Source organism: Protobothrops mucrosquamatus, unplaced genomic scaffold, assembly GCF_001527695.2.
Source record: "Protobothrops mucrosquamatus isolate PMUCROS unplaced genomic scaffold, P.Mucros_1.0 scaffold3101, whole genome shotgun sequence".
Lineage (NCBI taxonomy): Eukaryota > Metazoa > Chordata > Lepidosauria > Squamata > Viperidae > Protobothrops > Protobothrops mucrosquamatus.
In genome coordinates this window covers 42,880-70,689 of record NW_015389109.1, presented here as the reverse complement: position 1 = coordinate 70,689, position 27,810 = coordinate 42,880, and the positions used below count along the sequence as shown (strand labels likewise).

Here is a 27,810-nt window from a genome sequence, read left to right as displayed (position 1 = left end):
CTAAAATACCATAGGAAAATTATTTTATTGCCTGAGGTGAGGGTAGTTTTAATAATTGTTTTATTCAGTTAGATTATTTCAAACCATGCCCTAAGAATCTGACTGGTTCTTGTGGCTGAAAATGCCTATCAGAACTCATCTAAATTAATCAGAATTTGTGCAAGGACAGATTTGCTTGTTAGTCCCAAAAGTATGGATCAGCCATTTGGTAATTTTTAGGCAGAATGGTTGCTTGCTTGCATTCTGCCTGTGCATCAATACAAAATAAGGTGGACAAAGAAAGAAGAGAGATCAGAGTCACCCCAAATGAGGGAATGAAATGCAACATCATGGAAAAGTTGCTTGGGTAAAGAGCAAAATGTGCATTGCAACCTGGAAAAAAGAAAACAGCCCTAGAAACAAGGGAAGGCAGACCCAGCAAAGACTGCATCTCTGGATAGAACCAAAATATCCCACTATTGTCAGATTGGTGGAGACAAAGTGTTTGAGATGAAACTTTAGTACAGCCTTCCTAAAACCACAACATTCTTCATATAGGTTCTCTGCTAGTGGGAGTAGGAAAGAGAAAAGGATATTATTTTTGTGAAGTTTTCTGAGAGTTGGCTTGATTTACAGAAGTTGGGGTATCCAGAGCTGATCTAAATCAGGGGGTTCCCAAAACATACCAGCAAGAATAGGAAAACCCTCTTATTTTCCCTAGTTGCAAACTACTTAGCTATGGAATTCTCAACACCTCACCATTGCCCCCTTTTGCCACACATATGAGGCTGCTTTATTTCCAGCAAGTTATGTATTGTTTTTTTTTAAAAAAAAAAACAACAGCTTTTTCCTAGTGCTGAAGCCACAAAGAAGAGTGCTGTTTTCTTTTGCCAGCCCATATTATTGGTATTTCTTAGGGCTCACAATTCATTTTCCTTTTGTGCTCATGTTGAGTCTTTTCTTTTAAAAAATAGAGGGGGGGGGGCCTTTGAGCACTACAATCTCTCAATCTTCTACGTTGTACAGAAGATTTAAAGATCAATAAATAGATATTAAAAAATAGGGCTTGAACTTTTAAAAAGCCATTACCCTAAAAGATAAAGGAAGAGAACAACTGGTGGATCTTTTTTCCCACTGTTAGATGACCCTGGGTGAGGAGGATCAGGGGATCTGCAAATCCCTAATGTGAAACTTTACTGAGTGCAGTAAAACTCAGCTATGTGAGCAGCACAATTTATGTCCACTTATTTTACTGAAGGACAGGACATTAAATAGCTGTCTGAACGGGTCCTTACGGTGGCTGTTTGATATGCCACAGCAGCCTATCTATTAGTATGTTTGTCTTCATGGGTAACTCTTTAAGCTAAATCATTTCAAAGAGAAAGAGTAAGGTAGAGTTCAAAATCTGCTCTAGGACTAAAGGTGTGAAATATCTTCATGACTAAACCATATGTCTAGGTCATTTCTTTTGTCTACTGAAAAGATCCCCCCCTTTTCTTAGCCAATAAATCTTTCAAGTCAGCTTAAAAGATCAGTAGTATAACGGTCCTTGTTATCAGATATGGTACACTAGAAAAAGGGAGGGAGAATGGGTAAAGTTGTATTTCTTACAATGATTTACTGGTAGAAACAGTTCATCTTGCCTGAAGACCCTGAGTAAGAGCTGAGTGAAAGCAAAAAAACAGATGGTTGGTTAGCATAGGGGACAGAATAGTGCTGCTTCCCTGCCCTCCCTTTGATCTGCATGCTCTTGAAATAATTTCTCATTTCATCATACTTATCAAAGTTTCTCCCAATCATACATTATCCTGGAATCATAAATATCCTGGAATCACAGTGAAAGGAAATGTTTCTAAGAAACAAAATGCAGTTTCTAGGATTACATAGTTAATCCTGAATGTAGGTTATTTAATCAACCTGCAGGAGAAACTAAGATACAAAGTTAGTTTTTTGAATAATTAAGATTAACCTTGTTTAGGTTAATACAATAAAGATATACTTCATAAGCTTCTAGTCTTCATTCAGTATGCTAGTAGAGGAATGTGGAAGGAAAATTTAAGGATTCATAATTTGCTCAAGTTCATTCAGATAAAATCTTTATTTGCTTACATGTATTTGATTTTTTTCTTTATTAGGAAGTCCTCCACAAAAGGCTCAGACAGCAGTGATTCTGGTGAAGTAGGTGACGAAAAGAAAAAAAGAGATTCTCGGAAAAGTGGCTTTCTTAATTTAATCAAACCTAGATCCAAATCTGAGCGTCCTTCAACTGTGTTAATGCCTGAAGAATCTTCATCTCCCAGAAGTGTTGTCAAAGGCCCCACTGTAGAGACTGCAAAGAAGGATTTGAAGTCAGCTGAACAAAATGGCACCTCTGAAAAAACTGAGGAATTAAAAACACCAGATTCAACAGAAGAGGTTCCTTTGGAGGATGCGTCAAAGCTTGAAAAGGGTGACAGCAAAGGCAGTCCTCAAGGAGGACGTAGGTATGGGGTGCAGATGATAGGCAGTGGCCTTCTTGCAGAAATAAAAGCCAAGCAGGAACGGAGAGCAGCATCAGCACAGAAGGTTAGGGATATTTTCATTTTAATATGACTTTTCTCTTAAGAAGATGATTCCTGTTATAACGTTACTTACAATAAAATGGCCAATATTGGAGGTCATCTTGAGCCATTTTATATCAACAATTGAGCTTTTCTCCATCAAAATCTGTGATAGAATCTGCTTTAAATTCAAATCCATGTAGAAACAAAACCATAAGAACTTACTACTTGACACAGCAGTGTTACTGTGCTTACAGATGATGTTCCATAGACAAAGGATGGCAAATGCTGAATGTTGTATATGTGAAGGTTTGCTCTGAATTGGATATGTGAATTGGCATAAGTGTTGCAGTTAAATGAATGTGAATTAACAAGCCATCTGAGCAAACATATATAGTGGAGATCTTGCTCCATCTAGTGTTTGATGAACTAAATACTAACTCCAGAAACAAATGCATGCAAATGAGACTATGTAGAATAGATTAATTAGCACATCAAAGGATTATCATATAAACATGGGGCTATTGTGTTAGTACAGCAGTTATTTGATACTTATTGTATACTGTTTAGAAGAGATGCTAAAGCCATATAAATACAGGACATGATGATCTAAAGCACACAAAAGATTTCATAAACCTTCATAGAGGCATTTTTATAATCAGTTTGCAACCTACTCAGTGCAATGATAACTCCTTAAAGGAGATTTTAACTATTTTATTAGGATTATAATGTGATATTATCATGCAAAGAAGTACCTTAAAGGTTGATGGTTCAATTTTTGGGTAAAATTCATGGAAGAAAAAGACCTAAATAAAAGTTTATCAGTATTCCTACAGAGGGTACTTTCTGATAAAGAATATATCTGTGATAAACAGAGATTAACACAAAAATCAGGGAGAAAACAATGCCCTAAGCAAGGGACTCTCAAGAAAGCCGCACCCCCACCAAAACTCACTGGGCAAGCCACTGTATATAAACAGGGAGCAAACTCCACACTCTCTAGCATTGATGATGTTACCTACTTGAGTAATGAAACATCAGCAAGAAAACAACCAAGCTCAGAGAGCACCAAGAACTCCACAGTTCAACCCTGAGCTACATTTATTCTCTTCTAATTGGAACAGACACATTTCTCCTATAATTGGAAAGATAGTTGAATTGGCAACAGAACCATATGTGTGTAGAGAGGAATCTCCCATCATTACATTATCAGAAGATGGAAACAAGAAATATTATTTAAGTGGGAAATAGTTTTATGGAGCATTTTAGTGATCCTAATTTAAGACAATTGCTTCCAAGTTTTTAGGCCATTTAATGTTACAAACAACAAAATAAAACCAGAAATAAACTACAATTAATTTAGCTTTTTTAATATCAACAAGATACATGGTATATAGCAGTGTTTAATAGAGCTTCAGTATATGTTCAGTGTATATATCAGTGTATCATACAGCTTCAGATAGCAATCTGAATATTCAGTCCCAACAGGAATTCCAAACCCGCTTCAAAGGTAGTACCATGGAGCACTATTTACATCATTTTAATTTAATACAATTCTGGGTTTTGAGACATATAATTCCCAATTCTTGTTGAGTTTGCAATCTGCTGTTTAGAAAAAAGACATACTAATTTTGATGTGTCCTGTTGTTTTAAAGAAATTAGGGAATGATGTTAGAGATTCAGCAGATCTTTCACTGAATTCAGAACGACAGGATGGAGCTGGTGAGTTACTCCAGAGTATTCTGTATTCTTTAAGGCTAGTAAAATGAAACTGCACCAATATCTTTAAATTTCCTAATCTGCATATATTAGATCTTATTTACTGATATTGAATGAATCTATCAAGGCACAAAATGTGCAGGAGATTGCAGGTACACACGTTATTAAATCTATTAAATCTAAGCACAAGTTCTGTATGGTTGTAATTATACCATATCTCATTTAAATGTCTTCATTTGATGTGACCTAAATTTACCAAACCTGATGCCAAATTAACTCACATTTTGACCATAGGTTATTGCCAGTGGATGATTTCCATTTCTAAAATATCTGCCTCTCTTTCCTCCCATGGCCAACTCCTCAATAGATTGGGAAAGTGGTTTTGGAACACTGTTTTATACAATTTTTAGTACTTTCACAAAGGTGAAAGCAAAAGAAAATATTTAATGTTTTTTCATTAATCTGATTTACTTAACATCTTAAAATAGCTATAATAAAGGAAACAGGTATTCCTACTATAGGTCTATTAAAATGCCCCCAAAATCTGTCTTAGATTAATAAATCATATTAGGATTCCCGAAACTATTTTCAGATAGGAAATATTTGACGTTATTCTGCAATTGCATGCCAACTGTTTATCAAGTTCTTGGTAAGTTTCTCAATAGCTTATAGTACTGATTCTCTTCCAGATACACGGAATATATGTATATGACTATCCTAGTCTTTCTAAAAGATACATTCTGTGTCCTCTTGAATTGACTAAAATTTTTCCAATGGCACCAAGCCAGTTACAAAAAAAAAAACACCCTATAGGTCTAGCACTCACACTGTCAGCATGCTTCTCCTCCAACCATTATTATAAAAATTGGGAACTTATTGGATGCTTCATTAGAATTGTTGGTCAAAGTAGCATTGCTCTAACTAATAAGAACAAAGGGCAGTTCAGACAAAGTTAGTAATGTTTACTTTCGTTTACAATCGGCATTCCTCCATACGCTGTTTTTCTTTACTGTTATGGAGGGTGGAAACTTTTTATATTAAAACCGACAATGCCTTTGACCTCTGTCTTTGTTCCCTGGTTCATTTTGTTTCAGTAATGAAACTTCATCAGTCTTCTCCAGAGAATCAGTTGGCTCTCAGTAGGGAAGATTCTATCACAGTCTCGACAGAAAAAAATTCAAAAGCTGAACCAAAGATAGAAATTGGAGCTAGGACAAAAAGTTCTTCTAGCGCCCCTTCCAGTCCAAAACCTCCACTGCAGTCCACAAAGCCCACCCTAACAGGACGACCAACAGTTCCTCAGAAGCCACGGTCTGCTTCGCGGACAGGTGAGATTATTTTAACATTGCATCAATTTTAACAGTGTATGGAAAGTTAATAATTAAAATCCTTGAGAGATACTTTTGGAAAGAGGGCAGCATATTATTCAATTTTTAACTAATCTTTTTCATGCTAGAAACTGGATTTCCGTGGTAAAGACTTAATACTGCTGTACTTTATATGCTAATTAGGAATGTATTTAGCAGTACCTTTTAACTGTCCCCAAGATTTCAACATTTCCCTTCTCTATTTCCCTTAATTGCCAATTATTAAAATGTTGGCATGGGTTTTAAACCTTTTTTTAATCTTAATTTGAATTATTATAACCTTTAAATAATTGAGATCAGATTGCATGAATATGTCTCTGAGTGGAATTTAAGATGCTAATTTCAAGAGAGAGTTCAGGAATTTAGATGCCCACGAGATTTACTTTTCCAGGTGTATTCTGCCCACCTAGTTCATCCAAAGCAAGATGGCCTGTTGAAGATCCCCACCTACCAGGAAGTGTTATGAGAAGGGACCAAGAAAGCAAAATCCTCTTGAAATTTTCTTCCTTTGGATCACTTTAGTTTCCAAGGATCCTTTCCCAAAATAGGTCACTTCTACTCTCATGGCTTCTTAAAAGCTAAAGCCCAACTGTTCTAGTGTCTAAAATCCCTGTCAAGGAGATCAGAAACCACTTCTTTAATATCTTCTTTTAATCTTTCCTTTTTTTTCTCTCTTTGCCGGCTCTTTGTCAATGTTTCTTTTTCACTTTCTTATTACTTTTCTTTATTCTTCTGTAATTCAAAATCTGTACTGTTTTTATTTCTTTGAAAAATCTCTTTAATAAAAATTAGTTAAGAAGAAAAAAGGAACTTGGCTGTTTCAGAAGACCTCAAGAGTCATACAAGTAATTACATATTCTTGGCCCAATTAGAGGAAGAGTTATGGACAGATAATGTTTTTACTAGATTCATGAATGCATTGATATTGCATTGCTGTTGCTCATATGTACACCATTTAGACTGGGGATAATTTATACACTTTATAAAACATGTTTATAAATTATGTGATAATATAATTCAGTGTTCCAGATATTCATTAAATGTAATGAAATTTCAGTTTCCACATGCTGTATTTAGAAAGAGAAGCCTTAGATGTAGTGGATATGTAATAGTTATTGTCTACTTAATTGCTTCTATTATTTGCAAAAAAATATTATTGGTTGTATTAAGCATCTCAAAAGATGCCACTTCTTAGCACACTTGAATCTGAGTTAATAAAAAATAGGATTCATCAGAAAAACAGAAATTTTGTCTACTAGGAGGGAACAAAATTGATCAGAGATGTTATCCCTGACATGAACAAAGGAGGATGACAGTAGAAAATCACGGCATCTTTTGTATTTACTTTGTCTGTCTTAATAGCATTTTACAATATAGCTTCATTTGAATAAATATTATGCCCACATAGATATAATGGGAAACTATGTGTTGACATTTCTTCCATTGAGGGTGAAAGCTTTCCTTTCATTAAAAACTGAAAGCATTGGGGACAGCATGGAACTTATATGTTGTGCCATGTTCTTTTAAACAGTTTTCTTGTAGCCTTTTTAGAGATGATTCAGCATGATTGTGTGGAGAATTTGCCATGTTTTCCTTTTTATCATATAGGACAGATATATAGATTTCTGGCTGTCTCATTTAAGTTGGTTCCTATTCACATTAATGACATTATGTACAATGTATTAACATTGGTAGTGTATGTGTACGATGGATGAGTCTGACTGATTTATACTTATTCAAAACATCATTTGTTTTCAGTTTTGTACTGGTAATCTTCAACTTACAACCATTTGTTTAATGACACTTTGAAGTTACAATGGCACTGAAAAAAGTCACAATTAAGACTATTGTAGCATCTTGATGGTCACGTGATCAAAATTCAGACACATGGCAACTGGCTTATATTTATGACGGTTGCAGTGTCCCAGGGTCATGTGATCACCTTTTGCAACCTTCTGACAAGCAAAGTCAATGGGGAATCCAGATCCATTTAACAACCGTGTTACTAACTTAACAACTGCAATGATCCACTTAACAACTGAGCCAGCAGTGTGCTGCAGCTGCCAAAAAGGCCAACACAGTGCTAGGCTGCATTAACAGAGGGATAGAATCAAGATCACGTGAAGTGTTAATACCACTTTACAATGCCTTGGTAAGGCCACACTTGGAATACTGCATCCAGTTTTGGTCACCGCGATGTAAAAAAGATGTTGAGACTTTAGAAAGAGTACAGAGAAGNTTCCAGTCCAAAACCTCCACTGCAGTCCACAAAGCCCACCCTAACAGGACGACCAACAGTTCCTCAGAAGCCACGGTCTGCTTCGCGGACAGGTGAGATTATTTTAACATTGCATCAATTTTAACAGTGTATGGAAAGTTAATAATTAAAATCCTTGAGAGATACTTTTGGAAAGAGGGCAGCATATTATTCAATTTTTGACTAATCTTTTTCATGCTAGAAACTGGATTTCCGTGGTAAAGACCTAATACTGCTGTACTTTATATGCTAATTAGAAATGTATTTAGCAGTACCTTTTAACTGTCCCCAAGATTTCAACATTTCCCTTCTCTATTTCCCTTAATTTCCAATTATTAAAATGTTGGCATGGGTTTTAAACCTTTTTTTAATCTTAATTTGAATTATTATAACCTTTAAGTAATTGAGATCAGATTGCATGAATATGTCTCTGAGTGGAATTTAAGATGCTAATTTCAAGAGAGAGTTCAGAAATTTAGATGCCCACGAGATTTACTTTTCCAGGTGTATTCTGCCCACCTAGTTCATCCAAAGCAAGATGGCCTGTTGAAGATCCCCACCTACCAGGAAGTGTTATGAGAAGGGACCAAGAAAGCAAAATCCTCTTGAAATTTTCTTCCTTTGGATCACTTTAGTTTCCAAGGATCCTTTCCCAAAATAGGTCACTTCTACTCTCATGGCTTCTTAAAAGCTAAAGCCCAACTGTTCTAGTGTCTAAAATCCCTGTCAAGGAGATCAGAAACCACTTCATTAGTATCTTCTTTTAATCTTTCCTTTTCTCTCTCTCTTTGCCGGCTCTTTGTCAATGTTTCTTTTTCACTTTCTTATTACTTTTCTTTATTCTTCTGTAATTCAAAATCTGTACTGTTTTTATTTCTTTGAAAAATCTCTTTAATAAAAATTAGTTAAGAAGATAAAAGGAACTTGGCTGTTTCAGAAGACCTCAAGAGTCATACAAGTAATTACATATTCTTGGCCAAATTAGAGGAAGAGTTATGGACAGATAATGTTTTTACTAGATTCATAAATGCATTGATATTGCATTGCTGTTGCTCATATGTACACCATTTAGACTGGGGATAATTTATACACTTTATAAAACATGTTTATAAATTATGTGATAATATAATTCAGTGTTCCAGATATTCATTAAATGTAATGAAATTTCAGTTTCCACATGCTGTATTTAGAAAGAGAAGCCTTAGATGTAGTGGATATGTAATAGTTATTGTCTACTTAATTGCTTCTATTATTTGCAAAAAAATATTATTGGTTGTATTAAGCATCTCAAAAGATGCCACTTCTTAGCACACTTGAATCTGAGTTAATCAAAAATAGGATTCATCAGAAAAACAGAAATTGTGTCTACTAGGAGGGAACAAAATTGATCAGAGATGTTATCCCTGACATGAACAAAGGAGGATGACAGTAGAAAATCACAGCATCTTTTGTATTTACTTTGTCTGTCTTAATAGCATTTTACAATATAGCTTCATTTGAATAAATATTATGCCCACATAGATATAATGGGAAACTATGTGTTGACATTTCTTCCATTGAGGGTGAAAGCTTTCCTTTCATTAAAAACTGAAAGCATTAGGGACAGCATGGAACTTATGTTGTGCCATGTTCTTTTAAACAGTTTTCTTGTAGCCTTTTTAGAGATGATTCAGCATGATTGTGTGGAGAACTTGCCATGTTTTCCTTTTTATCATATAGGACAGATATATAGATTTCTGGCTGTCTCATTTAAGTTGGTTCCTATTCACGTTAATGACATTATGTACAATGTATTAACATTGGTAGTGTATGTGTACGATGGATGAGTCTGACTGATTTATACTTATTCAAAACATCATTTGTTTTCAGTTTTGTACTGGTAATCTTCAACTTACAACCATTTGTTTAATGACTCTTTGAAGTTACAATGACACTGAAAAAAAGTCACAATTAAGACTATTGTACCATCTTGATGGTCACGTGATCAAAATTCAGACACATGGCAACTGGCTTATATTTATGACGGTTGCAGTGTCCCAGGGTCATGTGATCACCTTTTGCAACCTTCTGACAAGCAAAGTCAATGGGGAATCCAGATCCATTTAACAACCGTGTTACTAACTTAACAATTGCAATGATCCACTTAACAACTGGGGCAAGAAAACTCACTTAGCAATTGTTTTGTTTACTAACAGAAATTTTGGGCTCAATTGTGGTCATAAGTCAAGGACTACCTATATTTGTTGGACTATCACAATGTTTAAGCAATACACCAAGTGCACAAAATACATTGAGAGCTGTGCAGTTTTAAACTGATTTAATCTTTCTGATATTTCCTCAGATGATGTCCCAGAGTCTCAGTCCAGTCCAGGTTCCCCTAAAATTGCCCTACTTCCCCCTGTTTTGAAGAGAGTTCCGTCTGATAAAGAAAAAGATAGTCAAAGCAGCCCTCAGGCAGCTCTCAGACCTCTTTCACATGAAGGTAGGGATGTTACTTTATCTTCCTGGTATCCTTTTCTGGTATAATGTTTGACATGCACACTTACCAGAAAGCAAACATTTGTTCTTAGTTATTCATATATTTGTGTACACTGATGATACAAAGAAAGGATATGTTTCCACATACCCTCCGTTTAACTTCATAACCCTTTCTTCTCCCATCTTTCATGTTCAGTTTTATCATTTATATGTTTCTCATTCACAGGAGTGAAGCAGCAGTGAGATTACATCTTTGCATTTAACATACTTTTTTAAAAAAATGTTAAGCTGGGAGTTGTAACAGTTTAAAGTAGTAGCAGGAAAAGTTTAATTTAATGCATTAAACCAATGAAACCAAATCTCTAGACATAAAGAACTTGTTTGAAAACAAAGAAAGGCAACCTAGACAAAAAAATCTTAAATAAAATCATCCTCCTGGCTAAAATAGGTACTTATTGCCTCTTATGTTTTAGAACATGATCTGAGATCAGATCAGAGAGTATAGTTGTAATAGCTAGGCTTCTTCATACAGTATTGTTTGGTGGCCCCATTTTGATGCTGCTCTCAGTTATATGGAAAATCATTTCCCAGCCTTTCCATGTTGGTCTGGCATGGGAAGGGTGTGGGAAGAGGGAATGGTTTTGTGTTAGGGGCAGGTGCACACGCATGCACGCACACATAGCTCCATTTCTGTGAATGGGAGGGGTGTGTGCCCGCCACTCTCATGAGTGGGTCTGCGGACGTCGGCACCCACAGTTTGCGTGAATGGGACTGTGTGTGCACTGGCCCACCACTCACGCGGCCCAGTTGCAAATAGGCTACAGCCCGGTAGTGGGCCCTGGCCCACAGGTTGAGGACTCCTTTTATAAGATACAGACATTAATGGAAAACCATCATTTTTGGAAGCACTGGCCATCATCTTGCCCAGTCAAATAAAATATTCCAGCTCCGCTGCCATAGGTATAACAGAAAATCAAAATTATCATATAAAACCTAGAATTTTAACAATCTATAATGGAATGCTAAACATACAAACTACTTTTGGTCTGTTGTGTAATTGTATAAAAAGGATTACATTGAAGAGGATTTTTTTTTAAAAAAATAAAGTAAAACATAAATTGGTATAACATAATAAGTGATAATGCATCACAACATAATGTAATAGCAAACGTGTGTGTCTCTGTGTATGTATGTGTGTGTGTGTGTATATACACACACACATATATGTATATATACATACACACACACACACACACACTTTCTTAGGAAATTACAAAAAGCTTTCTGTGTGTGAGTGTGTATGTAGGATATCTGCATGTCTTCCAGGATAGCAGTTTTGATGAATGGCAAAAATTGTTGGAGGTGCTGATGATTTGAATGAGTTTTAAATACTAATTGCTGTGCATTTTACTTCATCAATGAAACTGTAAAATTTGATTTTTAAAGTTTTTGAAGAAGCATAATTTTTCATGCCTCTTTAATCTTTCATTTGGTTTTTAGTGAATAAGTTCTGATTTATTAATGAATAGAGCAGAGTTCTATTTTTGGTGGATGCTGAATAAGAAATAAGCAGATGTTTTTGTTGCCAAATATGGAAGAATTTCTGGTGTGGTCTGTTGGAAATATGTCTCATTCATTAGAGTTTAAAGAAGAGTTGTTTCATTTATTATATTATGGAAAGATTACTAATTCTTATATCATTTATTTCTATATTTTTGAAGTAACAACCGATAATTGCTCTGAACAACAGACTATCCTGGCTTATACTTGTACATCTTTTATATAAAATGTAATTAATTTTATTCTGTAAGTAGAAAAAGAGGATTGTAGTCTTAGTCTATTTAACATATAGGAATCGTATATGTACAGCTATAGCAGCTTCATGTCAATTTAGCTAATTCATAAGCTAATTGTGGGAAATGCAGAATTTTTTTGTGTGTGGGGGGGTTAATTTAAAACTTCCTGTACCTTGTGCCAAACATGTCATACTGCTATTTATTAAAACTTTTTGAATAAATATTTAATTTAGTATAAACACTAAGTTGGTTTTAAGAATTTTCATCTGGGCTACTTTATTTGTCATCCTTCTGATAATTTTTGTGTATTTGCACATTAGTACTTATGTCTGTCATAACCATGAGCATTCATGAGCCAAAATACCTTTAACTTTATTTTGATTGATGGGTTGTAATTCCATATACTGATTTATCTAATACTATCATCTGAGTGCCATTGCCTATTACTCTATAGATTTTTTCCCCTCTTTTATGAACAACATCCACAATGCAGGACATGTTTTTGAGCTTCTTATTCATTAACTGTATATCCATTTTAAGATAAGTATTGTCTCTCAAAGTAGGTCACAGCAATAAAGAGAGACAGGTTCAGGCTCACAATCTGAAAATATAAAATGTATAAGAGAAACGGGGAATGGAGAGGCAATGGGAAGGCATGAAATAGTGTTTCAGGCCAGAAAGACATTTTAAACAATAGGCTGGCATTTATATGCAATGCACACTTTTTATGTAGACTATATATCAGTGATGGCGAACCTTTTAGAGACTGAGTGCCCCAAAACCGCCTCACCCCTGCCCTACCCCCACCTCTCCTGCCCGCAGGGCCACTCACCGCCTCCACGACCCACCACAGCAGATCGCCCAGGCGGCCCAGCAGTGTCATGGCCATGCCCTCTGTCCACGCCCTGCAGCATCATCTGCATGCGATGTGGCGCGAGGGCGGAGTCTCGTCCCCACTGCCCGGCTGCCATGTCCTTGGCTGCGCTGCTCTGCACAGGCTGCGCCTGGGGGCGACTCTCCTCTGGGGGGGCTGCTGGTGAGGAGGGGGCCATGGGGGATGGCAGGGCTGGGGCGACGGCGTGTGTGCCCACAGAGAGGGCTCTGAGTGCCACCTCTGGCACACGTGCCATAGGTTCGCCACCACTGCTATATATCATCTTCCTGCAGGTCTTGCTTGAAAGTAACTTGTGGTAGTTTGGGATGGTTGTTGTCATTTGACCAGTGGAAAGGGGGAAAGTTTTAGGATCAGAATACTATTTCTGGCAGAGAAGAGCAAAGCAAGTTACAGAGAACTATAAGCATGCTTTCTGCCTCCCCTTGCAACTGGAGTGTGCTGTTTTTCAGATCTCTAGTTCCAGAAAAGATGGAGGTCCAAGATGATATTGTATAAAAATTGCTTTGTTTTTGCAGGGATTATTTTTGGAGAAAATTTCAGCTCGCCTAACAAAGCCTTCTGTCTCACAATATAGGTCCAAAGAAAAGCCCAGGACATCAGATTTCTGAATCCCAGGAACAAAAGCAGAGACCTTTAAGGAAAAATGGCCAGCAAGGAAGCAAGTCCAGTGACTCTGGAGAAGAGCCAGATAAAGACTTTATTTTTATTTAATTGGTTGATTATGGGCTTAACAGTGCAGATACTTTCATGATAATGGAGTCCAACTACTACTGACCCCATTAGCTTTTCCTTTCTATTTTTTTTTAAGAAGCTTCTCAAAGATCAATATTTGCATTGGTAATCAGATTAAAAAATAATTTGGGGTTTTTTTCTAATTATTTCCAGATATTCTCTATCATGCCTTTGCTAAAGCCAGCAACTATTCCATGTCTTCTACTTGAATTTTCTGAAGCAGCTACAAAAATAATGCCTTGCATTAGAGCTTTGTGGTTGAAAAAACTCAAAGCAAATAGATTGGTCATTTTCTTACACTAACCCATTACTGTGCAGCAGGAAAAGTGTTGGACTGCTGAATGTAAATTTGTCAAACTTGCACGCGACTTACTTTATAAATATATTCTTGCTGAATGCAATTGCACATTGTAATTATATCAACAGAGCACACTAATAAAAGAATTTGTATAAATAATATATATTAGATGCTTGGATATGATTTTTACATCCTCCTTTGGGAGACTTTACCCATATTTGTTGTAACTCTGTATTTAAGAACAAAATCATTTACATTTTGTGTACTGTTCAAAAGCACAAAAGTAGAAAAACAATTACTAACACTTTGCTATGCTTCCATATCCATAAGTAAACATGTTGAATTGAAATGAAGGCAATGGATATTTTATCAATATTGGTATTTTGTAGAGGTCACTTTGGGATCTGTCTGCATCCTCTCTACCTTTATCACGTACTTCAAAACAAATAGTTCCTTGTCCGTAAAAGCAATTCTTTACTTTTTCAATCTTTTACATGCATTTGCTTACGATTTGGGCAGAAGGAATTTTATTCATATGTATATTTGTACCAATAAAATGATTTTACAAATGAAATAAGAATTTCTATTTTTTTAAGATGTGTCCTCATTTTGCCATTGCATTACAATAATGAGGCGACACTTGTTCGGTCTGTTATCTCTAGGTAAGTTGGACTTTGTCTTCCATAAAAGTCAGCTAGCAAGGCCTTGGGATTATAGGAGTCAAAGTCTAATGCATCTGGAGGGCGACCAGATTAAGGAAGATATATTTTGAATACTATCCTCCAGAGCTAAAGTGTATCTTGATCAATTAATTTATTTCTTTAAGTAATACTTGTAATTGGTGGTAATGGTTCGATAGTTTGGATGGAAGGAGAGTCCAATGGAGTAGTTTTTCTTAGGGTTTTTGCTTGTCTACATCCTCATGTCCATCCTGTTTTTCGCTTCCAGGATAAATAATGTAATACAAAGCATGGAAAGGGAGTAGGAAATAATAAACTAATGATGGCAAACCTATGATACATACGTCGGTATGCCATGATGTTTTGTGTGACACATCGGCTTTCACCAACACCCAGTGCCAAGTGCTGCTGTTCAGGGTGGCCTAGATGGGGAGAGATAGAGAATTGCTTCTCTTTTGTTTGGAACAGGGAGTGCCGGCAGAGTCAAGTTAGGCATTTTCCAAATTTTTGACACATTGAGCCAAAAGGTTCGCCATCACTGCAGTAAGCCAAATATATGAAAAATCGTGAAGAAAAAGAAATGTGGTTAAATGTAGGGTACATCAACACTATTCATTTAAGCTCTCCAAACCTTTTTTCCCACTGCAAACCATCCTTACTTCCACTATACTTTTACATCATATCATTTCATATATTGCTTTTCTTCCTTTAAATTTCTTGCATCTTTTTCAGGATGTGATTTAGTCATGACTTTCTCATTCTTCCCCTTCCTCTCAATACACCCTTCACGTGGTTCAATTCCCATTCATTCTCTGTATGACAAAACTCCTCCAAGTGCTTCTTTTAAACAGGTCATTAAGTTTTCTATTCAATCCTCATTCAGTTATTATCCATTCATATTTTTTTTACCATATCTAGCTTTGTTTACCACACACACACTTCTCTGAGAATTCTTTGAAATTTTCACTGCATTCTGCTTATGATAAAATGTTGATTTAATGGACCCAATTGAGGAAAGGATGAGCCATTAAATCCAAGTGTTGACCGTGTGACCACGAAATGTACTCTCATATGTGAGAAAAATTGGCTTTCTTGTGTGGAATGTAGGGAATGGATATAGGTAACTTTTTAAAATCTTTTGGTTGTCAGAATGATTCTTTGGTCCATGAGTTAGATTATTCATATTGTATTTGAAGACAAATATATCCATATGATAGAAGGTGTTGAAGCCACAGGAACCTTGGGAGGAAGTGCTCATGCAATATTGGAATTTTATGGAAGCACAAGCAATAGAACACAGTCAAACTAGAGTCTTGGACTTTAAGAGAACTAATTTCAATAAACGGGTTGGGAAGGATTCCATGGATGAGAATCCTCAAGAGGAAAACAACTCAAGAAATTTGGGAAATTTTGAAAAGTGAGATAATAAAAGCCCAGTCAAGCACAATACCAACAAAAAAGAAAAATAACAGCTCTCAAAAGAAACCAGCATGGCTGCATAAAGAACTCTCTGATAAATTGAAAGATAAAAAGGACAAGTATAAAAAGTGGAAAGGGGGGCACATGACTAAGGCAGAATATCAGCAAATTGCCCGAGCCTGCAAAGATGAAGTGAGGAAAGCTAAGGCTCAAAATGAACTAAGGCTTGTGACCAAAGTCAAAAATAACAAAAAAAAGCTTCTTTCAATGTGTAAAAAACAAGAAAAAAGTTAAGGAAATGATTGGTCCATTAGTGGGAGAAAGTGGCAAGAAGGTGACAAGCGAGGAGAAAGCAGAACTATTTAACTCATTTTTTTGCATCTGTCTTTACACAAAGGGAAAAAACAGCTCAACTTATCAAAAATAGTGCCATAAAAAACAAAATAGAAACATCAGATAGGCAAAAAAATGGTAAGTGAACACTTGTCCAGCCTAGATGAGTTCAAATCACCAGGACCAGATGGATTACACCCCAAGGTTCTGAAGGAACTGGCAGATGTGATCTCAGAACCACTGAACTATATTTTTCAAAGATCCTGGAGCACTGGGGAACTACCAGAGGACTGGAAAAGAGCTGATGTAGTTCCCATCTTCAAAAAAGGGGAAAAACTGGATCCAGGAAATTACAGACCTATCAGCCTGACCTCAATACCTGGGAAGATTCTGGAAAAGATAATAAAACAACGAATCAGAGAACACCTAGAGGCAAACAAAGTCATTACTAAAAGCCAACATGGGTTTGTCAAAAACAGATCATGCCAGACAAATCTTATTGCATTATTTGACCAAGTGACAAAATTAGTGGATCAGACGAATGCTGTGGATATAATTTACTTGGACTTCAGTAAAGCATTTGATAAAGTAGATCACAACCTACTACTTGATAAGATAGGAAAATGTGGGTTAGACAGCATCTCCACCAGATGGATTCGTAGCTGCTGACCGGCTGTACTTTCATTTCTGTTACCCTTTTGTCATCCAGGATATTCTATTAATCAACAATTCTCAACTATTGTTATCCAATGCACTGGGCATAGCATCAAAGTAAATGGGTCCATGGGTCTCCAGTGGAGGGCTCATGGGCAAATGATGACATGTGTTCAATGGCATCACACAAATGCTGCGACTTGTGCCAGCTGTTGGGAAGCAAGTTTGTAGTTGTGGCATTTAAATCATGGTATTATTTTTGACATCATCATAGTTTGCTGTGGATACCACCAATCTCCAAGGTCACTTGGACTTCAGTAAGGCATTTGATAAAGTAGATCACAACCTACTACTTGATAAGATAGAAAAATGTGGGTTAGACAAAAAATGTGGGTTAGACAGCATCACCACCAGATGGATCCGTAGCTGGCTGACCGGCCGTACTCAGCATGTGGTCCTCAATGGAACCGCATCTACATGGAGGGAAGTGTGTAGTGGGGTGCCCCAGGGCTCTGTTCTGGGCCCAGTGCTCTTCAACATCTTCATCAACAATTTGGACAAGGGGATAGATGGGGAAATCATCAAATTTGCAGATGACACCAAGCTGGCAGGAATAGCCAACACTCCAGAAGACAGGCTTAGGATACAGGAGGATCTGGACAGACTTGAACACTGGGCGCTATCTAACAAAATGAAATTCAATGGTGAAAAAAGTAAGGTTCTACATTTAGGCAAGAAAAACCAAATGTACTTGTATAGTATAGGGGGTACCTTGCTCAATAGTAGTAACTGTGAGAGGGATCTCGGAGTCCTAGTGGACAATCACTTAGATATGAGCCAGCAGTGTGCTGCAGCTGCCAAAAAAGCCAACACAGTGCTGGGCTGCATTAACAGAGAGATAGAATCAAGATCACATGAAGTATTAATACCACTTTACAATGCCTTGGTAAGGCCACACTTGGAATACTGCATCCAGTTTTGGTCACCACAATGTAAAAAAGATGTTGAGACTCTAGAAAGAGTACAGAGAAGAGGAACAAAGATAATTAGGGGACTGTAGGCTAAAACATAAGGAACGGTTGCTGGAATTGGGTATGTCTAGTTTAATGAAGAGAAGGACGAGGGGGGGACATGATAGCAGTGTTCCAATATCTCGGGCTGCCACAAAGAAGAGGGAGTCAAGCTATTCTCCAAAGAGCCTGAAGGCAGAACAAGACGCAACGGATGGAAACTAATCAAGGAGAGAAGCAACCTAGAACTAAGGAGAAACTTCCTGACAGAACAATTAACCAGTGGAACAATCTGCCTCCAGAAGCTGTGAATGCTCCAATACTGGAAGTTTTTGTCTGAAATGGTATAAGGTTTCATGAGTCTCATGTTCCATGTCCCATCATAATTTCAGGTTTTCTTCTTCCCTATAGCAACATCAGCAACTAGATGTTTTGAAGGTCCATCATCTGGCACTAGATTTGCAATAGTTTTATATTTTCTGTCTATATGGTTTTCTTGGTTAAAAAAAAAACCAATTTACCTTTACATTCTCCCGCATAGTATTAATTGATGTTCTTGCCATTGTCAATTATGGTAAGTAATATCTCCAGCATTTTCCTGAATTGCCATTGGTCAGTTTAGTGCCTGATAATATGGCTGGGCAACTGGAATGACCTTCACATCTTGGATGACCCTGTTGAGAATATATATATTCCTGATGTTCTTTGCTCATCCCTCCCAGGACCACCCACCTTCCACATGATGAGACAGCACAGCAGGACTTGTGTGAGATAGAATAAAGAGACAGGATGGAATCCAGGCACCCAATCCCAAATCATATCTAAAAAATACATCCAACAAGGAGCTCCATTCATCTTAACCCAAAGGAAAACAGCCAGGACTTCAAGATCATATGGAATCCCTACAAAATGGGAGTCACGTATATCTCATAATATGTTGTTCATGCAGCCGAGTTCATGTCATATTGTTTATGCAGCTATATATTGATAATATCTAGTATTGCATGAGGCAACTAAGTTATGCTATGATGGTTTTAGCTTGATCAGAAAGTGAAGAAATGTATTCTTATAAATATATGGAGAAAAAAATACCAAAGTTTCTTTAAATGAAAAACTCTTGTTTTTATTGTGTGTTTAAGTAAAGGAGAAAAAAGCTACGCTTAATCCATTCTTTCTCAATATTGCCCTTTTAGATCGCTTCTCTACATTCTAGTTTACTTCTGGACACCTCCCCCTACCATCTCAATTTTGGAGTTTCAAGGAAAAATGCTTAGAGCACTTTCACATCAGGTCTTTGCATCAATTGCAGAGCAACTGTAAGCTAGTGCCATTGCCCAAAAGTGTTGGACAGTGGACCTGATTAACTCTCAACTCTCCTCTGGTGCAAAAGGAATAATTGGAAATAATTTTGCCAGATTAATACTAAAATTTGGAGCAGATAGTTTCCAAGGGGAGAGCTCCATTTCCTCAGCTCCTCCAGTTAATAAACCACCCTAGCACCCCAATATCCTCCAGAAGTGGTGAATGCTCAACACTGGAAGTTTTTAAGAAGAGACTGGACAGCCATTTGTCTGAAATGGTATAGGGTTTCCTGCCTGAGCAGGGGGTTGGACTAGATGACCTCCAAGGTCCCTTCCAACTTTTATTATTATTATTATTATTATTATTATTATTATTATTATTATTATTATTATTATTATTATCCTTGTACTGGTGTTCTTAAATCATTTTGAAACTCACATTCATATGAACAATCTAATAGAAAATTGCCCAGCATGAACTAAAGGTGAGGATGGAGATAATGCAGTCTTAATGCAGTTTTTGTTGTTGGTTATGTGGACAGAACATTGATTGCTTTGAAAATTATTCTGAGACCTTTGGGTTGAAAACAGTTGCTTTTAAGAAGTTTCAATGGCTTCATCTCACTCACTGCTTTAACAAAGAGACAATAAGAGCTCCAAAAGAAAAAAAAGAAAAGAAAAATATAATGAATGCAACATTTCAGTCCATCTTGAGTTGTTGCCTTTTGGATGTGTTGGGAATTTCAGAAAATGTTGGTTGGAAATTCTGAAAATTATGGTTCTATTGCATCTGGAGAACACATCAACTTCTAACTATCTTAAGAAGCCTGAAATAATTCAGGAGCGGACAGATTAACTCTGCATTATTTTATGTGGATCCTAGGACATTTAAGTTGGTTTGAGAGAATTTGAAATTAAGCATTGGGAATCTTAGTTTAGAGGTTCTTTAGAGGTTCTATTAACCTGGGAAAATTATCAGTCATATCTGGCAAGGAAAAAAAACCTGACCCTTCGTCTTCTGACATTTTATTCTTTTAGTAAGATTAGGTGAACATGAAAAAAGACAGAAGGGTAATAGCTATCTTAGAATTGTTTTAATTAGATTGACCTTGTCCAGGAAGGAGAAGGATGGAGCTGCTCTCTAAGAAAATCCAATTTGCTTCGGCTGAACAGCATTAAACTTCTCTAATTTCTTCTTACTGACACAGTGAAACTAAGAAGAATGAAGTCAGTGTATTTTCCTTTCCTCCAACGGTTTGGTTTTCTAAAATTTTGTGATAGAGGACTCCTTTTGCAACATTGATTGGAGAGAGACGTTTGGAAAGAGATAACTGCATACGCCGTGCATACATGCGCAGTGGCTCAGTGGTTAAAGATGCTGAGATTCTCAGCTGGAAAGCTGACAGTCCAAGTTCAAGACCGAGCACCACACAATGGGGTGAGCTTCCATTATTTGTCCCTGCCCACCTAGTAGTTCAAAAACAGGCAAATGCAAGTAGGTACCACTTTGGTGAGAAGGTAATAGCGTTTCATGCACCTTGGCCTATAGTCATGCTGGCCATATGACCATGGAAGTGTCTTCAAACAACACTGGCTCTCTTGGCTAAGAAACGGAGGTGACCACCATCCTCTTGAGACAGAAATGACTGGATAGGGCAGGGGTAGACAACCTTGGCTCTTTTATGACTCGTGGACTTCAACTTCCAGAATTCCTAAGCCAGCATGGAATTCTGGGAGTTGAAGTCCACAAGTCATAAAAGAGCCAAGGTTGCCTACCCCCCTGGGATAGGGGAACCTTTACCTTTACCTTCACATGCATTGCTCAGTATTCATAGTACAGGGGACATTCCTATATTCAGTTACTGTACTTTGGCATTCATATTGTTAATAATTAAAAATTCCTTGCTTGGTTTTCTCCCATTGGATTGATACACAAGTAGTTCTCAATTAACAACCACTCATTCAGTGACCATTCAAAGTTACAATAGTGCTGAAAAAGTGGTACTTACAACCGGTGCCCAAAGTTCTGATCTTCACAGCACCCCTGTGGTCATGTGATCATGATTCAGGCATTTGGCAACCAGCCCACATGACAATTGCAACGACCCACAGTCACATTGCCACCATTTGTGACTTCCCCTGCTGGCTTCCCACAACAGAGTCAATGGGGAGGCTGACAGTGACGGTCACAAGTTGCTCCTGTAGCTTTTTCTACCAAGTATTTCAAGGATCTTGTACTCCATAGCATGCACAGGTATGTTTGCAGTATCGCCCACCGCCTAGCCACACTTGCACCAGGCCACAGCACTCTCAAACACACCCACCTGCCATCTGCAGCCACCTCCTGACACATGGCCATGCAACTTCCCACACACCTGCCTGCACTTCATAGAAATCTCCCACCTCCTGGTCACGTTTTTGTGCCCTCTGCAGTACTAATCCACTCACCAGCCTGCTTGCAAGCCGCCTAAGCAAAGACTTCCCTATTGACTTTGCTTGTTGGAACCAGAAGGACGTTGCAAGTTTTAGTCATGTGAGGTCCTCGCTTAATGACCCACAAAACTCATACAATGATGGCAGGGGAGACTGCCAGGATCACTGTCCCATTATGTCACACTATATGACCACATTGCTTAGCAATGGAAGTTCTGGCCTCCATTACATCATTAAGCGAGGATTAACTATAGAAGAAAAAGAGGTAAGTAAATGTTTTGCTCCAAATGTCGAGCATTCGAAACCTGTGAAGGTGCTTGCTCTCAGTTGCAGAAATGCTTTATTCTTCATTCATAAGTTTCCTATCTCTGCTGCAGCCTCTTTTGGATTGTTGGGCATGCCTACTTAATTTAGATTTAATGAGGAAAAGGAAAGAGCCTGGTCCTTCTTCGTAAGCCTGATGCATCTTTCCCTGCACGTTCAGCTCCAGATTATTAATCATGGTGAGAGTAGAAGCTCTATTTTTAAAATTGGGATAAAGAGATATTGAGCAGCCTGATCTACTTTTCAGGATTAGAGAAAAGAGCCTGTTTATCACACAAACAAAAGTATCAAAGCTTATACTGCTGGAGAACAACGGCAGCTCTGTTTCTGCTCAAGTCACATCCTTTATGAAGTGTGAGCTTGGAATTATAGTCCTACGCAACTCCACTTTGGTAGGACAGAGTACAAATGCCAGAGGCTCTGTATTGCCCTGTTTTTGTAAAAGAACCTTGAGTATATTGTACGTTTACAAGGTAGCTTCTCCCTGTATGTTAGAATAGATGCTCAGTCAGCTGGGAACAATTGCTGTTTTATATCTGGTGGCCCTACATGCTAGGTTGAGAGGGGCTGTTTAAGATGCAGCATTAGAATACAACAAGAATCAAAGGACAGCTTTGAAGTCCATCTTGTAAGCTATCGAGGCAGTAATGAATCTTTGATCATTCTGAGAAATGGTACTCAGCATAAGTGTTTTGAAGAATTGGATTTGCTATTGTTGAACTAAATTGTGCCCTTCTGAGTAATACATAGCAACCTTCACAAGTGCAAAGAAAAGTATTTATTAAGTATCAGAATAGATAAAGACTATTTTGCTAGAGCAACATTTTATTGGCTGCAGTACAGGTTTGCAGACCTTTCTGTTCTTCAAACCACAGCTGTTAAGAACAAATATTGTAAATGAGAATAGCCCTTATTAAAATGTCACGGTTTGAAGTGTATATGGAAAGAATCATCTAATTATTTTTTTTTTACTTGTGTTCTTGCATAGCAGGGACTGGATGAAATGCAGCACGGCAACTTGGTCAAGCTATCAACTTGCCTTTGAACTAGTTCCCCATAAGGAAATATTTATTTCAACATTCAAGGATAGTTGAATTATCTGGCAAATATTCAACTTTATATTGTTTAGCTTTCTTTTTTCCATGTATGAACAGCAAAGCAAATGGTACATAATTTCTTTCTGTAGCAGTGCCTGAATTCTGGAACTTCAACGAGATATTTATCATAACAGAATTGTTCTTGCCTTACTCAATACATCCTTTGAAGAAATGACATTATTAGCATTGATACTCTAACAGCCTACCTTTTAAGCCATTGATATAACCCAGAAGTCACCAACTAGACAGCACTTGACCCCACCTCTGATATCTCCTTGTTTGGGAGGCTCAATCTGAAGACCCTTTTGAGATGCCTGTTCCCAGAAAATCATGTACATAAAAAGAAAGAGAATGAAATGAATGAGAACGAGAGAACGAAAGAGAACGTGATGTTGAGAGAATCAGACCAGGAAGAAAGAATGGAGGGAGGTCTATGGAGCATGTTGTGATGTGAGCCCCATGTCTGTGAATAGATGCATGAGATTCTGGACTAGCCTAAAGAGCAGTTCCAATAATAAAAAAGTCAGTTGATTTCTGGCATATCCAGGATGTTCTACATGGGTTGATATTGCTGTCATTATCTAATATCAAAAATGAATCAGCTCTATTTAATGCTCATTAGAGCTTTTGATTCATGCCTCCAAAAGTTCATTTATCCTGAGAAAAGTCCTTTCTGCAGTTGTGTATCCTGCATTCCATCTCAGGTAGTTGAGGCTCAGAAGTAGCCATTTCCTTGTGTCCAAATAGTAAAATTGTAGCTGAAATGAAGTTGGAATCAAAGAATCTCAGGCCTTCAACTCTCTCTCTCACACACACTTTTTTTAAAGTAGTTTTCAAGACTACGAATTGTTCGTGCTAAGGGCATAATTTTCCAGAGGAGAATGTTCTGCACCAGGAATATATGAACTGGGGTAAATATTGTTTGCAAGATCATTTGATCCCATACCAACTAGGCAAGGTTACTGGTGCCCTTCAGGAAATAAGAATGGCTGCAATTCCTCAGTGTTTCTCTGACTGAAGCCAGTATTTCTTTCTTCGCCTGCTAAAAATGTTTGTCAATAGGATTTGCAACCAACAACATAATAATGAAAATATTAGGATCTAAGGGATATTGTTGCATCCAATTGCAAATGGTCTCCCTCCAGATAGCACTTTGGAGGCATTGCCTGTTATAATAATTGCTTAAGCATCTCGTGTTAGCTTAGAAAAGGGATGTCACTTTTGAAACATAGCACAAGACAATTTATATGGCCAAATTATTATTTTTTCTTTTTAACTTTAAGAAATCACTGACATTTCCTGAGGAATACATTCAAATAGTTTAATGTTGTATATATTAAATGTAATCAGATGAAATGAAATGATTTGAATGTTGCTCCTTAGCATTAGGACTCTAAAAGCCACATGCATACCTTCCGCTCAGAAATACAAATACAGTCCTCATAACTTAAGAGGAAGAAATAAAGCAATAAAAGAGATATGGGGGTAAAAATATGGGCCAGCTAGGAATAAAGTGATAAGGGTCAGCCTGTCAAGAGTGGCAATATGGTTCTTTATATGTTTTTGAGTTCAAAGAGGCTTGTTTTGAGTAAATAGGCATGCTTAAATAGGAACGTATTGTCAATCTCTTTTGACAGGATTTTCATTGTTTGTGAGTCAATTATTGCTGTAAATGTAATTTGATTTTCTTAGGTATTTCTAGGAAATCCTGCACAGCAGTTTTCTCCAACAATGTGCCATTAAGATGTTCTGACTGTAGCTCTGGCTTTTGTTCTGGTTTTTGAAGATCATCCTGAATCTTGATTCAGGAAATTTGCTATCCTCCTTATCTTGATGTCATCCGTGAGGTTGATAATCTTGTTTGATAAGCATGATAACCTCGTGCATATTTTTTGCATACAGGAACAATGATGGCTGTACAATGGAGCCCTGTAATACTCCAGCTGACATCTCATTTTAGCTTGACACGGACCACTGACTAAGGGTTGTTATTGTAAGCCATCACATTCTTAGACAAAAATACAGTATATTTTACTACAGTTTGATACAATAATGCCCTTTGTTAGAAGTAATGGGTTTTGGCTAAAGGCAAGAAGGCTGTAAAATGTCTTCTCAATGTAGCTTATTGTATTTAATTTTTATGAGGACTCACAACCTTCTACTGGAGCGATATTGTAGGAATCAGTCTGTAGAGCTATGCATAAAACAGGATAGGTATATGAGCCACAATGAAACTGGAACAGCTGAAGAGATTTTGTTTATGCTTAAATGCTAATTATATGGGGAAAGAGAAAAAAATAGACTGTCTTAAACTCTGATGGATTGTTGATTACTAGTATCCATTGGGGGCATAAGGAAGCTAAATGTATTCACAGCCAGAATTGGCTGTTTTGTCATCTGCATTTGCCATAGAATGACATTTGAATGCTTTCCTCTGATAATGAACTGAGCAAAAATAATATCTTATGGATAGATATTGAGTTTCCTTACCCAGAATAAGACAAACGTAGCAGTTCTAAAACTGTCAAAAAGTAAGGCCAACTCATTTCCAGTCCTCCCTTCCTTTCATCTTTATTTATTTCCTTTCACGTCGTCCCCTACTGAATCTATTCTTCTACTTAGAAATTTAGGAGAGGGTAATAAAAGGGTTTGCTTAAGCCTATTCATTAGATATGGAGGCAATTCTTGCTTTAAATATCACATTTAACATTTCATAAGCCTTTATCCAGAGCATAATAATTATTCTCGTCCATTTGGGAGTTCATAGTGTTAATTAATGCTTCAGTTTTAGTGGTAGTGCCTTTCATTTTTAATGGGCTTACATATCCAAATGTGTAAGCCCATAAAAATGTTGATAGATTGTCTTGGTTTAAGAATAGCTTCATTGTATTCTGATGTAATTATAGATATGAACATAGCAATGTAAATGTAATGTTACACCCAAAAGTATGCAAAGGAAAGGTGGATGGAAAATAGACCTCTGCATAGATTAGAAACTTCTAAACTTGATCAAGAAGTTCAATCCTCTAAGTTGGGAATGGTAGTATCTCTGTATTTCTGACACATATATGGAACAAATGAACAAGCAGCTGAACAAATATGGACGTTTTGTGTACATCCATTTTTCCAGAGTTTTTAGAAATCTTTTGGGTTGCTGCCTCAGCTGTTATGCAATCAATTCAAGTCTTTGCAAGGGATTCTCATTGTAAAAATGAATGTTGTAAGCCAGGGGTATCAAACTCGCGATGTCACGTGACGTCGCGCAACTTATAGGGCCGGTTTTGCCATTGCAAAATGATGAAACCAGCCCGTGGGCCGGCAGTTTGACACCCCTGTTGTAAGCAGAATGGGAAATTGGAAAAAGTAGAAATAAGAGTATTTTTCTAGATATGAAATATCACTAGGATAAATAATCAAAGATTGAGCCTTATTCTCTCTGGTTTCTTCTTCTCATTATATTATGTTGTCTTATATGGAGGAGTATAAATAAAGTTTTCAGAAAGTAATGATTAAAGGCTAGCCACATGCAGTTAATTGCAGGATCTGAGAAAAGACAACAAAACAGCTAATAATTTTTTTAAAAAAATTGGAAGGTAATGGATAGTGCTAATAATTACCATCTTGCGCAACTGCAGCCTCAAAAACACCCAACACTAGCTTTCTGTCAAGACTTGAAACCATTTAAAAACCCTAATTTAACATTCTACAAATAGTACTGCTTCTATGAGAGGCAGGGGAGCCTTCAGACCCATTTTGAAGGCAGAAAAATACTGTTGATTAATTAACCACGGATAATAAAGATGATTTCCTTTTCATATCCCTCAACAATGCGAAGCGTGTAGGAAATCTTTTTGAAAACACAGGTGATGCTTTAAAATGTCTCGGGCAGAATAGCTGGAATTCATAAGAGCCACGGTAACCACGTAAGATTGATTTGCCTGTAATCATTAGGGTTAAAAAGTTATCCCACAAATGCACCCTGGCTTCTGATGAAATAATGAGAGGTTACTCATAATCATTTCTTCAGTTCTTGGTCTAAAGTTCGGGTGCTTTCCCCACTCACTAGAGGCCACTTTGGGTTGTTGTTGTTGTTGTTGTTGTTGTTGTGTGTGTGTGTGTGTTTTTAATAAAAAGACCAATGCCAAAACTTTATCAAATTTCCCAATAGAGACGTTTCCTCTGCAGCCCCCAGTGTAGATCTTAACGCTGTTCGCTCTGAAGCCGTCGCAAGTAAGGAGAGGACAACTTAATTTAAAGCACCATTTCGGTTCTCTTGCTTTCTGTTAGGAGTGCAGATGTCTGTCACCCCTCCCAATTAATCACGTCGGAAACAACGATCCGGGCAGTTTGTGCTTAATTTCCCCTCCTCTCAGAGGTCGCTTTGACCGCCTCTCGAGGCAGCAGGTGGGAACTTGGGAGCGCTGGGCGGGTCCACAGTCGCTTTTCTTTTCCAGTCGCCGCCGCGGGTCGGTTCAAAGGCCGGCGCCCCAAAGTTTGG

At 37.3% G+C, this 27,810-nt stretch overlaps 1 protein-coding gene across 1 annotated transcript; it reads left to right on the top strand.

The window, feature by feature from the left end:
- Positions 1 to 2,114: 2,114 nt before the first annotated feature.
- LOC107297046 (F-actin-uncapping protein LRRC16A) lies at positions 2,115 to 14,629 on the top strand (the record flags this gene model as incomplete). Its single annotated transcript, XM_015826404.2, has 5 exons — positions 2,115 to 2,544; positions 4,175 to 4,241; positions 5,333 to 5,566; positions 10,204 to 10,344; positions 13,606 to 14,629. Coding segments are annotated over 5 exons (1,009 nt in total), but the record flags the coding sequence as incomplete, so codon positions are not given.
- Positions 14,630 to 27,810: the final 13,181 nt, after the last annotated feature.